Source organism: Somniosus microcephalus, chromosome 4 (genome assembly GCF_052327205.1).
Source record: "Somniosus microcephalus isolate GS21.2 chromosome 4, FLI_Smic_1.0, whole genome shotgun sequence".
NCBI lineage: Eukaryota > Metazoa > Chordata > Chondrichthyes > Squaliformes > Somniosidae > Somniosus > Somniosus microcephalus.
Window position 1 is genome coordinate 279,664,735 of NC_140990.1, and position 16,264 is coordinate 279,680,998.

Sequence of the window (16,264 nt, forward strand, 5' to 3'; positions counted from 1 at the left end):
CCTACATGGCAATAATAACCAGTTGAAATAATTCTGTCACATGTCTCATCTGTCATTTTAAGAGGTGGACAACTACTGCAGTAGGTTGACCATTTATTGAGTATGAAGAAGAAATAATACAAAAGCTGCAAATATACAGCAAGTTCATTAGCATTTGAAGGACAGGAGGAACAAACCTGCACTTATATAGCACCTTTCACATCCTCAGGGCTACCCAAAGCGTGACAGCCAAACAATTGCTAAACAACTTATATTTATATAGCACCTTTAACATAGTAAAACGTCCCAAGGCACTTCACAGGAGTGTAATAGGACAAAAAATTGACACCAAACCACATAAAAAATTAGGGCCAATGACCAAAAGCTTGGTCAAAGAGGTAGGTTTTAAGGAGTACCTTAAAGGAGGAAAGCGAGGTAGAGAGGCGGAGAGGTTTAGGGAGGGAGTTCCAGAGCTTAGGGCCTAGGCAGCTGAAGACACAGCCACCGATGGTTGAGCAATTATAATCAGGGATGCTCAAGAGGCCAGAATTAGAGGAGTGCAGATATCTCAGGAGGGGGGGGGGGGGGGGGTGGGTGTTGTGGGGCTGAAGGAGATTACAGAAATAGGGAGGGGGCGAGGCCATGGAGGGATTTGAAAACAAGGATGAGAATTTTGAAATCAAGGTATTGCTTAACCGGGAGCCAATGTAGGTTAACGAGCACAGGGGTGATGGGTGAACGGGACTTGGTGCGAGTTAGGACACAGGCAACCGAGTTTTGGATTACCTCAATTTTACGTAGGGTAGAAAGTGGGAGGCCAGCCAGGAGTGCATTGGAAAAGTCAAGTCTAGAGGTAACAAAGGCATGGATGAAGGTTTCAGCAGATGAGCCGAGGCTGGGGCGGAGACGGGCAATGTTAGAGGTGGAAATAGGCAGTCTTAGTTATGCCACAGATGTGTGTTCGGAAGCTCATTTCGGGGTCAAATGCAACACCAAGGTTGGGAACAGTCTGGTTCAGCCTCAGACAGATGTTAGGGAGAGGGATGGAGTCAGTGGCTAGGGAATGGAGTTTGTGGAGGGGCCCGAAGACAATGGCTTCGGTCTTCCCAATGTTTAATTGGAGAAAATTTCTCCTCATCCAGTACTGGATGTCGGACAAGCAGTGTGTCAATTTAGAGACCGTGGAGGGATCGAGAGAAGTGGTGCTGAGGTACAGCTGGGTGTCGTCAGCATACATGTGGAAACTGACAGTGCTTTCGAATGATGTTGCCAAGGGGCAGCATGTAGATGAGAAATAGGAGGGGGGCCAAGAATAGATCCTTGGGGGAATCCCCAGAGGTAACGATGCGGGGGTGGGAAGAGAAGCCATTGGAGGTGACTTTCTGGCTATGATTAGATAGAGAAGAATGGAACCAGGCGAGTGCAGTCCCACCCAGCTAGACGATGGTGGAGAGGGCTTTGGAGGAGGATGGAGTGGTCAACCGAGTCAAAGGTTGCAGACAGGTCGAGATGGACGAGGAGGGATAGTTTACCTTTGTGACTGTGACAGAGAGCCGTTCTGGTACTGTGGCAGGGGCGGAAACCGGATTGGAGGGATTCAAACATGGAGTTGTGGGAAAGATGGGCACGGATTTGGGAGGCAACAACACGTTCAAGGACTTGAGAGGAAAGGGAGGTTGGAGATGGGGCGGTAGTTTGTAAGGACGGAGGGGTCAAGGGTTGTTTTTTTTTTTTTTTTTTTTTTTGAGAGGGGTGTTGATGGCAGATTTGAAGGAGAAGGGACAGTACCTGAGGAGAGCGAACCGTTAACAATGTCAGCTAGCATGAGAGCCAGAAAAGGAAGTTGGGTGGTCAGCAGTTTAGTGGGAATAGGGTCGAGGGAGCAGGAAGTGGGTCTCATGGACAGGATGAGCGTGGAGACACAAAAATTTTGGGTCAGTATCCCACATCAGAAACAATGAGTTAACTTTTTTTCCCCAGATACTGAGAGACCGACTGTGTGTTTTCTGTTTCTATTTCAGATTTTCAACATTCACAAAACTTTTCTTTTATCGCTGAATGCATGAACAGACAATGGGGAAGTGGATAGTGTCAGTACATTCAAGAGCTGGATAGTTTTTTGGTGGTGAAAAAAGCAACTTTGGGACTGGCTAGATGGACTGCAATGGTCTTTCCTGATCTGTTCATTCTTAAGTTCTTGGATAGAATTGTTCTAAGAATTGATTTGAGATGTTAGAGCTATAAAAAAAGCAATTATTCAAATTTTCCCAAATGCATCTTCCTGTTTAGCAATAACAAATTGTATAAAATAACATTGAGCATAGATAGGATTAGAAGACAAAAGGACAAATTTATCTATGTTAGCCAAGTGTAACAGTGATTCATAATTGCTAGAGAATATCATCTTTAAATTTTTAGTTCACTTGTCTTTCATTTAACATGGAGTTTATACAGTTAAAAAAAACAGGTTATAATTGAACCAGATCAAAGAAATCCAACACCCAATATTTTGTGGACCATAGCCAGCAAACCCTGCCCACTTCCACACTTATATTGGGAAGGTGCTGCAACATAAATTTGAAAACAAAATATTGTTACAGCTTTAAATTTTAAGCAAACTGTTTACGAATGCTGTTTCGCTCCAAGTCTTGGGATCACAAGTAAACCAGCTAGAACAGCTCAGATTACATACTGGAAAGCACCTTTTGGGTGTATATTTAAAATAGTTACTGTATATGCATTTACATGCCTTGTTGAGGCTTTATTCCTCATGAGGGCACAGCAAGATGTTTCAGTGTGTGAGTCACCATGACTCAAATTTATGTACACTTTTGGATTAGGCGCAGTGATGCATGAAAATGAAATCAGTACAGGCAAGCATGCAACAGATTTTATTTTGACAAATTTTACAGATTGATAAAAATCATAAGCATACATAATGAAAACGATTTAGAAAAAAATACGATAAACCTGTCTGGCAGCTCAAATCAAGCTTAAGCAACTGAAATTGCACAATAATTCAAATACCTGTAGCAATGGAGATAACTGAACTTTAACAGGTACCCGTACAAGGCAGGTAGATAGATGCTGACTTGCGTATACAATATGCAATTTCTACAAAAAAATTTGGTTTACACCGATTCTGCAGGAAATATAACACTCTCAAATTACTGTGGCTTCCCACTCACCCACTATACACAGCAATAAATAATCTGTAGGTTAGAGGTAATCAAAGAAATAGGGCATGAGCAGGTCATTTGCACGCCATGAACATCATTACTCAGCCACAGGGAAGAAAAACAGGAACTTGAGCTTGTAAGCCAAAAGTAGATAGTCATGGGGGAGGAACAGAAACCTGATCCAAATCCCCGACAAAATTAAAAGTTTACAAAATAAAAAGAGCAGCGAGTTTGATACTGGGATATTTTACACTGACCAGCTGATTTTTTTTATTATAAAAAGAACACCTGTACATGTTTTAAATTAGCTTTATATAAAAAAACATATTGGAAATATGAAGTGGCTGAGAGAGAGCTTGGGGGGGGGGGGGGGGGGGGGGGGAGGTGGGGAATAGAAAAAAAGGAGGGCTTGGAACAAAGCGTTAGCAAAACACACAACCTTTGTGAATCGATCCTTAAAACACTGTGCTTTCGAGTGTGAACCAGTAAATATATCAAGATATTTCTAAATCGCAACAAAACCTGATCCAGATCAGCATAGGTAACAAACTAGGTATACATTTATATAAAAACAGAAAATGCTGGAAATGCTCAGCAGGTCAGGCAGCATCTGTGGAGAGAAACATTAACTCTGTTTCTCTCTCCACAGATGCTGCCTGACCTGCTGAGTATTGCCAGCATTTTCTGTTTTTATTTCAGATTTCCAGCATCCGCAGTATTTTGCTTTTGTATAGGTATACATTTATTAGGGTTCAACTTAAATCCAAAAGCCAGCAAAATAAGTTAAAGCAAAACCAAAATTTCAAATCGAAAATTAAAATCAAGCTCACTACCCAAATTAATCTAAGCTAATTAGCTACCACACCCAGTTGTCCTAAAACCTCATAGAAACATAGAAGATGGGAGCAGGAGTAGGCCATTCGGCCCTTCGAGCCTGCTCCGCCATTCAATGAGATCATGGCTGATCATCCAAATTCAGTACCCGGTCCCTGCCTTCTCCCCATATCCCTTTAGCCTTAAGAAATATATCCAACTCCTTTTTGAATATATTTAATGAACTGGCCTCCACCGCCCTCTGTGGCAGAGAATTCCACAGGTTCACCACTCTCTGGGTGAAGAAATTCCTCCTCATTTCAGTCCTAAATGGCTTACCCCTTATCCTTAGACTATGACCCCTGGTTCTGGACTCCCTGGCCATCATAAACATCCTTCCTGCATCCAGTCTGTCCAGGCCTGACAGAATTTTATAGGTTTCGATGAGATCCCCTCTCAATCTTCTAAACTCCAGTGAGTATAAGCCCAATCGACACAATCTCTCCTCATACGTCAGTCCTGCCATCCCAGGTATCAGCCTGGTGAATCTTCGCTGCACTCCTTCCATGGCAAGAACGTCCTTCCTCAGGTAAGGCGACCAAAACTGCACACAATACTCAAGGTGCGGTCTCACCAAGGCCCTGTACAACTGTAGCAAGACATCCTTGTTCCTGTACTCAAACCCTCTTGCTACGAAGGCCAACATACCATTTGCCTTCTTAACCGCCTGCTGCACCTGCATGCTTACCTTCAGCGACTGGTGCACAAGAACACCCAGGTCTCTTTGCACTTCCCCTTCTCCCAATCTATTGCCATTCAAACAATAATCTGCCTTCCTGTTTTTGCCACCAAAGTGGATAACCTCACATTTATCCACATTATAGTGCATTTGCCATGTTTCTGCCCAATCACCCAATCTGTCCAAATCGTACTGGAGTTTCTCGACATCCTCCTCACAGCTTACCCTCCCACCCAGCTTTGTGTTGTCTGCAAATTTGGAGATATTACATCCAATTCCCTCGTCCAGATCATTAATATATATTGTGAACAGCTGGGGTCCTAGGACCAATCCTTGCAGTACCCCACTAGTCACTGCCTGCCACTCGGAAAACGACCCGTTTATTCCAACTCTTTGCTTTCTGTCCGCCAACCAGTTCTCTATCCAAGTCAATACCTTGCCCCCAATCCCATGTGCCTTAATTTTGCACGCTAATCTCTTATGCGGGACCTTATCGAAAGCCTTCTGAAAGTCCAAATACACCACATCCACTGGTTCTCCCTTATCTATTTTACCAGTTACATCCTCAAAAAATTCCAGTAGATTAGTCAAGCATGATTTACCTTTTGTAAATCCATGTTGACTTTGTCCGATCCTGTCACTGCTTACCAAGTGCTCTGCTATTACATCTTTTATAATAGATTCTAGCATTTTCCCCACTACCGATGTCAGGCTTACCGGTCTATAATTCCCCGCTTTTTCTCTACCACCTTTTTTGAATAGTGGGGTAACATTAGCTACCCTCCAATCCATGGGTGCTGTTCCAGAGTCTATCGAGTTCTGGAAGGTGACCAGCAATGCATCTACTATTTCTATGGAACATCATTTAAAGTGCTGTGTTGGAATACTGACATCAAATAAATAGTGCAGAGTATCATATTGCAGCAGAGTCAGTGACCATGAATGTATCTACTACAAAAGTGCTTGGTGCAATATTTGTTGACACTTTGCTCCTTTTTCTGAACCATAATTTTAAAAAAAATACATTTTCCCTCCTTACTGTTTATGTATGCTATAAATAAGACAGTTTACAAGTAAATAGTAAATGGATAATAAACTCTCTGAAAACTTTAGCCATCATAACAGAGGAAACATTTTAACAACTTTCACAAAATGTATTTTGAAAGGTGAAGGACGGGAACTGAAAGGTTAAATACAACCGGCCTTGTTAAATTTCCTACAACTGATCATTTCTGATATGTTACAAAACAGCCTAATTGGAGCAATATACCAGGGAAGTACACAAAAATAGCTTTAGCAAGTACTACCCCAGTATCGCCCAAAAGAGATGAGGGCTATATAATATATACAAAATAAAGAATCCCAGATTAATGCAATGCTTGGCAAATAAGTTTGGGAGCACTGGAGCGAGCATCCAGCTTTGTGGAAGTGAGTAGGGGATAAAGGCAATGAGCACAATTATCCAATGATGCAAAACATCGGTGTCTGAAAAAGTTTAAGATTAAAATGCAGTAAGTTTAAACTTAATTTCTTAGCTAATCAGCTGAGAGATGTCAGAGTAAATCTCTCAACAATTTTATGCCTTTCATGGAGTATTCCATTAATTTCGATTGCCTATGACAAACTAAAGTCAAACTGCAGAATAGGTAATATTCCTTAATCAAATTATAAGAGGTTTAATTAAAAAAATACCACAACTTTCTAACATGTCAATGCTCCAATAAAAATCCTGCAAGTGAGAATAATCTGTCATGGTTCACAATGCTGCTCTTCACTTCTGGAAGCTGAGTTTCTAAGTCTCTTTGAATAGGTGACAAGGGAAAGAAAGCCATCCAGTACTTTTCATGAGTTTAAATTTTTTTTAAACTGCAATGTTGAACAAATTTGGTTTACAAATAGAGATCTTGAGTCAATACCCAAGTTCCTGGATTTGCAACCAGCAGAAACAAACAGCTTATTTTTTCAAATTGAGAAACCAAGATAGAAGAGTAAAAGAGGAAATAGGGTAAGGCAAGTACCACCAATTAGGTGACGCTGAGCACGAGTTTAACCACCTAAAGGTTACAGGAGGAAGGGAAGTGGTGGGGGAGGCAAGGAGTTCCACAGTTTTAATGTACTGGAAAAGGAGAGAGAGAGAGAGTAAAAGACTATGCAATGACTACTGATTTCAACACAATGAGAATGTAGAGAGGAGCAAGACTAGCACATCTGAAAAGTAGAAGAACAAGGCAGGAAAGTTAGAGGAACACTGAACATAGTAGCATCTTGCGGGGCACAACAATAAAGTAGCACAATGCTTTGGTATGTTAGCTGGCACAACAGGATACAGCTCAAGGAGCTCAAATAGATAGCCTGGTGATTCCTGAGAATACAGACCTTAGAAAAATTGTAATGAAGTACCAGTGGACAAGTTACAGCTTTCTTATTGCCTAATGCATTCTCCTGTAACCCTGGCTCAGCAACATTCAATTGGTCACTCCACTTCTCCTCAAAATGATGAAAAAGTATGCAAGGGCATTTCTGTAAGGAGAGATGGGATTTCAAAATTTATAATCTTTATTGCGGTTTTAATTCACATACAAAACTACCATCCTATTTAGTCTTAGATAGGGTGAAGATGAAAAATGCAACAAATATAGCATTAGCCCTTCCTTTACAGTATTTAAATAAGATGTGAATAATTTGGGGAAAAAACTGGATTGCTTGGAGTTGTGACACTTATACTCTTTCCTGAATTACTTCACTGTATAAAATTCTTATTCCTGTATTTTCTAGAAAATAAGTTTTAATTTTTTTTTAAATGTAAGTTGACAGATGCTTTGCCATTCTATAATATTTCTTAAATAGTCACTTGGCTTCTAAACTCATCCTAGTGCAGTTTCAGTTCATAGTGCAGTTCTTCTTCGCCCCCAGGGCAAAACAATAGCCATTCATGAAAGAAAACCGCACCCAACAACCATCCAAAACAAAATCAAAATGTAAATTATCGAACCATTTGCAAGACACAGGCATTGGTATATTCCAAATCTGCTTGAAAGACTGACAGCATTTTCTTACATTGAGTGGTATTTGTTTATTTCAATATTTTAAAGCCACACTGACATGAGGAGAGATTTTGAAAAAGTTGGCACCCAGAATAATTACTTTCTGAATTACCTTACCCGTGTCATTTGGCAGGGTTCGGAAATGGGCTGTTCCCCACTAGCAGCTTTTGACTGATCGTTCTCAGTTGACGACTGATGTGCACTTCCATTCTTAAGACGGTCTGATAGTGATAATTTGGGTTCCAACCATTCAATAGTTGTCCCTGAAACAAATGGTAGATTAGCGTCGAATTTTTTCATAATCACACCTGGCAGAAGATTACTGCCATTGAAACTAGTTTCATTTCTTAGTCACAAAATGAAACGTACAAAGGAAGAGGCTATGATAGAATCAGGAGGCAACGCCTATTGTCGTCACTAAAGGTATCAGGATTCTGACTGGTGCATTCATTTTAGTCATGCCTATCAAACCGACTGAAACATGATAGTGGCAAGCAGATCTTGAAAATCATCCGAGACTGGAAAGTACAGAAGTGATACATAAAACCCTTTAAGAACCAGTCCAAAAAAGGAACAAATAAAAATTTGATATGGTGCAAGTTAAAACATTCTAAAATGCAGAACAAAAAGAAATAAAAAATTGGGAGGGAGGAGTCATAGCAAAATTTCCTTTTTATTACAGCATATTGTTAATCAATAATTAATATTCTTCAGTCATTGACAGAAGTTGAGCTTTACAATTTGTAACAGGCAAAACAGTCCAGTTAATGTTTCATGGTTCTCAGGTTGCTTCACCCTTACCAGAGTGGACTTGTTTGCTAATAAATTATTAAAATTCATCAGTTTCAAAGGCACATCAAAATTACACGGTTTCAAAAAGTTTTCTAGCCTAGGTCAACACGTAACCAATCTGTACAATAATTCAGAACTTCTGAATTGCTTTTTGAAAATTTCGTCAGCAATGTCTTTAGATCCTCTCCTCTATAGGTGCACTGTTCCAAGAGAACTGGCAGATGACTTACGTCTGGACTTCTGACACTTGAGCTCAAGTAACATTATAAAGATGGCGGACATCCTCTCCAATTTCCCATCCTCATGGGGAAGCACTTCTCTGCCTCCGTTTAGTGACAGGGGTTGGGGGCAGGGGGGGGCGATCTTCTCTTAGCCTTCTCTGCTCTCAGCTTCTCCAGTCTCTCCATATAACTTAAATCTCTCATCCCTGGTACCATTCCAGTTAACCTCTTCTGCACCCTCTCAAAGCCCTTGACATCCTTCCTAAAGTGTGTTGTCCAGAATTGAACACAATACTCCAGCTGAGGCCTAACCAGTGATTTTGAAACATTTAGCGTAACTTCCTTGCTTTTGTACTCTATTCCTCCATTAATAAAGCCAAGAATCCCAATTTAAATTTTTTTTTTTTTTTTAAATAAAAACAGCTTTCTCAACTTGTCTTGCCACCTTCAAAGATTTGTGTACATACACCCTCAAGTGTCTCTGTTCCTGCACCCCCTTTAAAATGGTACCATTTAGTTTTATTGCCTCTCATTTTGCCTACCAAAGTGCATCACTTCACACTTCTCTGCGTTAAATTTTGTCTGCCCATTTCACCAGTCAGTCGATGTACTCCTGAAGTCTGTTACTATCCGCCTCATTGTTTACTACATTTCAGAGTTTCGTATCATCTGCAAACTTTCAAATTATGCCCTGTATATCCAAGACCAGGTCATTAATATATATGAAAAAGAGCAGTGGTCCTAATATTGACAAATGGGGAAAACCACTGTATACTTCCTTTCAGTCTGAAAAACAACCATTTACCACTACTCTCTGCTTTCTAAGCCCTTAGCCAATTTTGTATCCATGTTGCCACTGTCCCTTTAATTCTATGGGCTTCAAGTTTGCTAACCAATTTATTATGTGGTACTTTGTCAAATGCCTTTTGGAAGTCCATATACATAACATCCACCGCACTACCCTCATCAACCCTCTCCTTTACTTCATAAAAGAACTCGATTAAGTTAATCAAATATGATTTGCCTTTAAAACATCCGTTCTGACTTTTATTTATTAGCCCATATTTTTCTAAATGCTAATTAATTTTGTCCCGGATCATTGCCTCAAAGTTTTTCCAGCACAGACATTCAGCTGACTGGCCTGTAGTTGCTGGGTTTATCTTTTGCCCCTTTTTTTAAACAGGGGTATATCATTTGCAATCCTCCAGTCCTCTGGCACCACCCCCATATCCAAGGAGGATTTGGAAGATTGCGGCCAGAGCCGCCACAATTTCCACCTCAGTAACCTAGGATACATCCCATCCAGACTGGGTAACTTTTCTACTTTGAGGACCGCCAACCTTTTAAACACCTCCTCTTAATCTATTTTTATCCTATCCAATATTGCTACTGCCTCCTCCTTTACTGCTACATTGGCAGCATCCTCTTCTCTAGTGAAGGCAGATGCAAAGTACTCATTTAGTATGTCAGCCACGTCATCTGCCTCCACAAAAATCTCTCTTTTTGGTCCATAATCAGCCCCAACCTTCCTTTGACTCCCCTTTTACTATATATGTGTTTATAAAAGATTTTTAGGTTCTCTTTTAGGTTAGCCGCTAATCTATTCTCGTACTCTCTCTTATTCCCTTTTTTAGATCTCCTCTGTACTTTCTACATTCAGCTTGGTTCTCTACTGTGTTATGAACCTTACAATAGCCAGTTAATCGTTTTTTGATGCTGTTGGTTGAAGGATAAATGTTGGCCAGGACACAGAGAACTCTTTTTCAAATAGGGACATGGGCCTAGAAATTCATTGACGCCACTTTTGGGGCGCTAAAGTGGGGCGTCCGCTAAAGTTTGCGGCCGCCGCCAAATCTAGGCCACTTCTCCGATATTCATTAGCTTCGCCCTACTAGTTCGGGCGAGCGCTAAAACTGCTGCTGGACACCTCTCTTTGGGCGCTAAGCCGGAGGTGGTGATCGATAGCGCCGAGGCCGGGCGCAGCGCAGGTGCGGCCATCTCGTGACTGACAGCAGACACCCTGGCGCCGGCCAGCTCTTAAGGGGGAAGGGTCGACTGTGTCTGCTGCCACGCCCTGGATAGTGGAGCCCTCCAGCTAGGCCTGAACACTGCTGCTGGACCCAAATAGCGCCTGAAGACATGGAGAAGGCCCGTGAACGTGCGCAGCGCTTCTCAGAGCGTGATCTGAGTGTGCTGCTTGCTGCTGTGGAGAAGAGGCGCCATGTTTTATACCCGGACAATGGCAAGAAGGCGACGGTCCGCGTCTACAGGAGAGCCTGGAGGCATGTCGCCAGCAAGCTGTCAGCCAACAGCGACGTCCCCAGGACCGGTGCCCAATGCCGCAAAAAGTTAAATGACCTCACACGCATTGTCAGGGTGGGTACCCTTTCCAATGACCTCCTCATCCTTGCATGTGCACCTCACATTATGGGCAAAGGGACCTGAAAGCTCTAATGGCCAGCCTTCATCCAGCAGCTATGGCACAGGCATGAGCATCAATTGCACATTCTGCACTTAACACACTGGCCAAGCTATTCCACCATGGGAGGCAGTGCACACCAGATCATGGCGACACACTGGCCAGGCTATTCCACCATGGGAGGCAGTGCACACCAGATCACGGCGACACACTGGCCAGGCTATTCCACCATGGGAGGCAGTGCACACCAGATCACGGCGACACACTGTACTTAGAGGCCGTCCTCTCTCTTGCAGGCCAAGCTGGCGAATAATCGCAAGAGCCGGACTGCGACCGGGGGGAGGGCGACCCCATATCCAGCCACTCACCGACCTGCAACATCGCGTGGAGCGCCTCATGGGTGGCCGGGTGATTGGGCCCGTTGCATGTGGAGATGCCGACCCTGTTCTGGGCAGCAATGGTAAGGACATCACCTTTTGCACCTCTCTCGTCCCACTTGCGCATCAGATCTACATCCTTTGCCACTGTCCGACCAATGCGCTGAATGCCACCACTCATGCATCCCGCACTGACGCCCTCTCCTCACTCTAAAGCTACTCTTGTGCCTTCCTGCTTTCAGATGGTCAAGAGGAGGTCCCTCAACTTGCCAGTGACAGACCCTCCGAGGAGGAGCAGGAGGAGGAGCAAGAGGAAGGCGGCCCATCAGAGGAACCCTCAGCCGCGGCCACCCAGGCCAATGTAGGGGACACGTCTTCCCTGGAGGGCAGCGTGGCGGAAGTGTCGAAGGGGAGGGGAGCTCCTGGGACCTGCGTGCTGCAGAAAGGCGGGAGGGGGGTGGAAGCTCGGCGGCCTTCTCCCCAGAGGGGGGATGCGTCGGAGGGGAGTCCAATTGCTGGGCCCAGCGGCCTCCAGCAACGGAGGAAGGGTCGGCCAGCTCGGCGGCCTTCTCCCCAGAGGGAGAGTCCGGCCTCCAGTCAGGAGATGCTCTTCGCCGAGGAGATGGAACGCCTCGAAGACTTGTCCGCGGACTCGGAGCGCCGGCACACGGAGCTCATGGCGGCAGTGGCACGGTTGCCTGAGTCCATCGATTCACTCTCTCGGAGTGTGGCCGAGTTCGGGCCCTTAGAGGCCACCAGTCGGGCGGAATACCGGGCAGATCTGTCAGCGACTGGCCAGGTGATTAGTGGTGCCATCCAGTCACTGGCTGCTCTGCTGCGGTCAGTGAACAGGTCAACAAGGGCACTCACTGCTGCCACACTCGCGGTGTCAGCCAGGCATCGCCAGGGCACCCGGCGCGCTGCAGCAGCACATCGGTCTGTCCCTCGGCAGATTGGTGCGAATGCTGCAGTGCTGGCCCGGGCGAGTGCCAGTGTCTCAGGCGACCAGCGAGCGCCTGCCATCCACCAGCTTGCCGCCATTCCTCCAGCCGCCACTGCCACTCCCCCAGTGGAGCTGCTGCAGCGACTGATGCTGGCCAGCCACAGCTGCAGCAATCAACAGCCGGCCGCTCGACGGCCAGACCTCGACTAGGCCGACCCCCAAGGGCATCTGCCGTCACGACATGTGCCCCTCAGGAGCCTGCCCCCAGCCTTGCAGCAGCCAATGGCCTTACTTTGAGGAGGAGCAGCAGGGCGGGCAGGGGCCACCCAAAGATGGCCAAGGCATCGCCATAGCGGGCCAAATAGTCGAATGTGTGGCCATTTGTGTTTGTTTCTTGAGGCCGAGAATTGGATGTTTGTTTTTTGAAGGCCGATGATGTGATGTTTGTTTTGGACGAAGGCCGAGAATGACGGCCATTTTAGTTGCCCTATTTTGTTAATCCTCCCCAGGTTGTGGGAGCGAGTAATGTGTTTGAGTGTTTTTTGGGGGTTTCATCTGTTTTTGGTTTTCATGTGGGAAGGGCCCAGAGTTTGTACAATAAAGCATTTTATTTATTCACATTGTCCATGTTTGATCTTTGAAGTGTTTGTTGCCTTAACCGGCTGAGGGCTTGCGGAGCGGCCGCAATCATGTTCTATCATTGGCACAAGCCATTCCCTGACAGGGGGCCTAGAAGTGACGTTCAATAAGCCGACGACGGGCGGCCCTTGGACCTTGTGCGTCCCTCCTGGGCTGGTACTCCTCGTCCTCCTGCTCCTCCTCCTCCTGAGGTGGTGGTCCAACGTGAGGTGGCAGTGCCCGAGTCCTGCGGATAGCCAGGTTGTGCAGCATGCAGCAAACGACGACGAATTGGGAGACTCGATCCTGCGAATACTGGAGGGCTCCCCCGGAGCGGTCGAGACAGCGGAACCGTTGCTTGAGCACGCCGATTGTTTGTTCTATGAGGTCCCTCGTCGCATGCCTCTTCAGCAGGGGTCGTGGGCGCGCGGAGCGGGGTCATGAGCCAGGTACACGAAGGATAGCCTTTGTCCCCGATAAGCCATCCTCTTGGGGGAGGCTGTGCCTGGAACATGTCAGCCACAGTTGTCTGTCGCAGGATAAAGGCATCGTGGCTGCTGCCTGGAAAGCGGGCATTGACAGCTAGGATGCGCTGCCTGTGGTCACACACCAGCTGTACATTGAGGGAATAGTAGCCCTTCCGGTTGCGGTACTCCTCGGCATGCTCAAGAGGTGCCCGCAAAGCCACATGCGTGCAGTCAATGGCGCCCTGCACCATGGGGAAGCCCGCTATTCTCGCAAACCCCACTGCACGCTGCTGCTGCTTGTCCAGGGTCATGGGGAAGGAGATGAATTGATGTCTCCTTCTGAAAAGGGCTTCGGTCACCTGGCGGATGCAGCAATGCACGGCGAACTGGGAGATGTTAGCGATGTCCCCAGTAGCGGATTGGAAGGAGCCGGAGGCATAGAAGTTGAGAGCCACTGTCACCTTCACTGCCACCGACAGAGATGTCCTGCGCATCAGCTGTGGCTGCAGATCTCTCTGAAGCAGCCGGCAGATGTCTGCAACCACCTCCCTTCGGAATCGCAGCCTCCTAACACACATCGCGGCAGACATGGTCAGATAGGAGGTCTGCGGGCGGTATACCCTGCGTGGGTAAGGCCTCAGTTGGCGACGCCTGTTGCCCCCTCTGCATCTAGCCAGGGCTGCCACTCTCTCACGGCGTCTGTAAGCCCTTCTGGCATAAGGCTGAAATTCTGCGTTGCCACCCAATGCAGCCCCCATTATATGCTGGCAAACACTGAGCTCTGAATGAAGGCAAAGATAATTGGTAAGCTCTGGCCTGAGCCAAAAATACCTGTCCAAGTGTTGGTCCAAAGCAGTAAACTCTCCTCTTTGGTCTCTGTCCAAAAAACCATTGCACAAGAGTGAATGCTGCAAAATGGCTGGCCTTTATACTGCTGGGTAAGTGACCTTTAATTAGCGCTCCCCCCGGCCCAGCTGGCCTGTGTACCGTTCCACTTCACAGTCGCTCGGGACGCCCGGCGCACAATGGGCCGGCGCGAGTGAAGTTCCGGTTTGGGGCGCACAAAGGGCGTTGCACTATTAAATGACGTCATGATCTGCGTGCACAGCAGGGCGCGCGCGCTAAGACTTTGCGCCGCCGCTAAATGTGTCCTGAAGTTGGGGAGAGGCGCAGATCGCGCTGCGCCCGGGCGATAAGCGCCTAGCGCTCGAGATCTACTCCCCCTAAGGCGCTAACGGCTGGCGCACGCCCAACTGAATTTCTAGGCCATGGAGTCTTTAACTTCACCTGACTAGACAGGCAAGGCCTTGGTTTAACACCTCATCTGAAAGTGGGCACTCCCTCAGTGCTGCACTGAAGTGTCAGGCTAGATTGTATACTCAAATCCAGGCTTAAACCCACAACCTTTTGACTCAAGAGGCAAGACTGCTACCACCTGATCCAAGCTGACTTGTATAGGGGAACAGTAAGTGTCACCCCAACACTCCAAGTTGTACAGTTTCAGGAACATATTCTAAGAGCAGTGCAAGAGGGCAGCCACAGTTATACTGCTTGCATCACTTGAAAGCAGAGCACTGCATATTTGCATTCAAATGCAACCATGTCACCAGCCTCTGGCTGCCTGTGAAAATTCTACATTTTATCCAATTTGAAGATAGATTTTTCTCTCCCCTGAATATGCAATGAACATGTCAAAACATTTCTACCTCTTTCACATGACGAACCTGCAGAAAAGGAACTTCTCTGGTAGGCTGCCTGCTGAAGCTGGAGAATATGAAAGCAATCATTCAAACAGTTCATTGTTGCCATTGTGGTGGCTTTGAGCATAAGCAGATCTTGGTCCAGTGCTGATATTTGTTCTCCAAAGGGAGGAAGTCCTTCAATGGTTCGCACCAGCTCCTTGTGTTGCCCTTCAGCTTGGTTCATCATCTGCTCAAAGTAAAATGTTGTTGAATAGTACAATGCTTTCTTTGTGTGTTTGTCAAAATGAAGAATAAACATTTCCTTTATAATTACAGCCAAAGCCTTCAAATGAAACAGGACCAACATGAGGATTTCAATACAGAAATCAAGAGAAAATATTGTTCAGTACAACATGTGAGACACATCGGCTGAAAATTCAGTAGCCTTAGCGCCTCATTTGAGGCGCTAGAGGGCCTTGCGCCGGAGTTATGGCCAGTAGTGAAATTCCCTGGGGCCCTAAATCGGCGTTGCTCCGGTAGCGCTGCGCCGGCACCGATGACGTCATTGGTGTGCGCAGCGTCCCGGTTGCCGTGGTAACCCGCCCGAACTCCGAAATTGAGTTGCAGCCGCCTCGCCCGTGGCAGCCGCAACCAGCGTTTTGTCAGAGGTGCCTTACTGCAGTTAGCGCCGGTGCATTAAAGGCCCCGCGGCGGCCGGCCGCTTTCCCACCGGCCGCCTGCCCGCAGCTCCCTCCCCGGACTCCTCTCCCCTCCCCCTCCCCCGCCGCCCCCCCCCGCCACAGATGCAAGCCCGGCACTTGTCCGAGGTGCCGGGCTCATTTTTAAGCAGATTTGCGCGGGCCGCGGCCGGGTGCAGGCAGCTCCTCCTTAACGGAAGGAGGAGGCCTGCACTTCCCCAGCCTGCCGCTCCGCATCGGGTGCCGCAGCGCCGGAATTGCGGCGCGAAACGGCAGTTAGCGCCCTTTTCCAG

The 16,264-nt window shown here is 46.4% G+C and overlaps 1 protein-coding gene across 4 annotated transcripts in view; it reads right to left on the reverse strand.

Annotated features, from left to right (window-relative positions):
* Window positions 1-16,264, reverse strand: part of osbpl11 (oxysterol binding protein-like 11) — a 102,446-nt gene that overhangs the window by 52,444 nt on the left and 33,738 nt on the right. For 3 of the 4 annotated variants that reach the window (XM_085986514.1, XM_085986513.1, XM_085986515.1), the window contains 3 exons: window positions 15,316-15,520; window positions 7,872-8,017; window positions 7,087-7,230 (listed from right to left, as the gene is read on the reverse strand). In XM_085986514.1, coding sequence (XP_085842640.1) covers window positions 7,087-7,230; window positions 7,872-8,017; window positions 15,316-15,520 — 495 coding nt within the window. The remainder of the gene's footprint in view (window positions 1-7,086; window positions 7,231-7,871; window positions 8,018-15,315; window positions 15,521-16,264) is intronic. The other variant, XM_085986516.1, reaches the window with a different exon arrangement.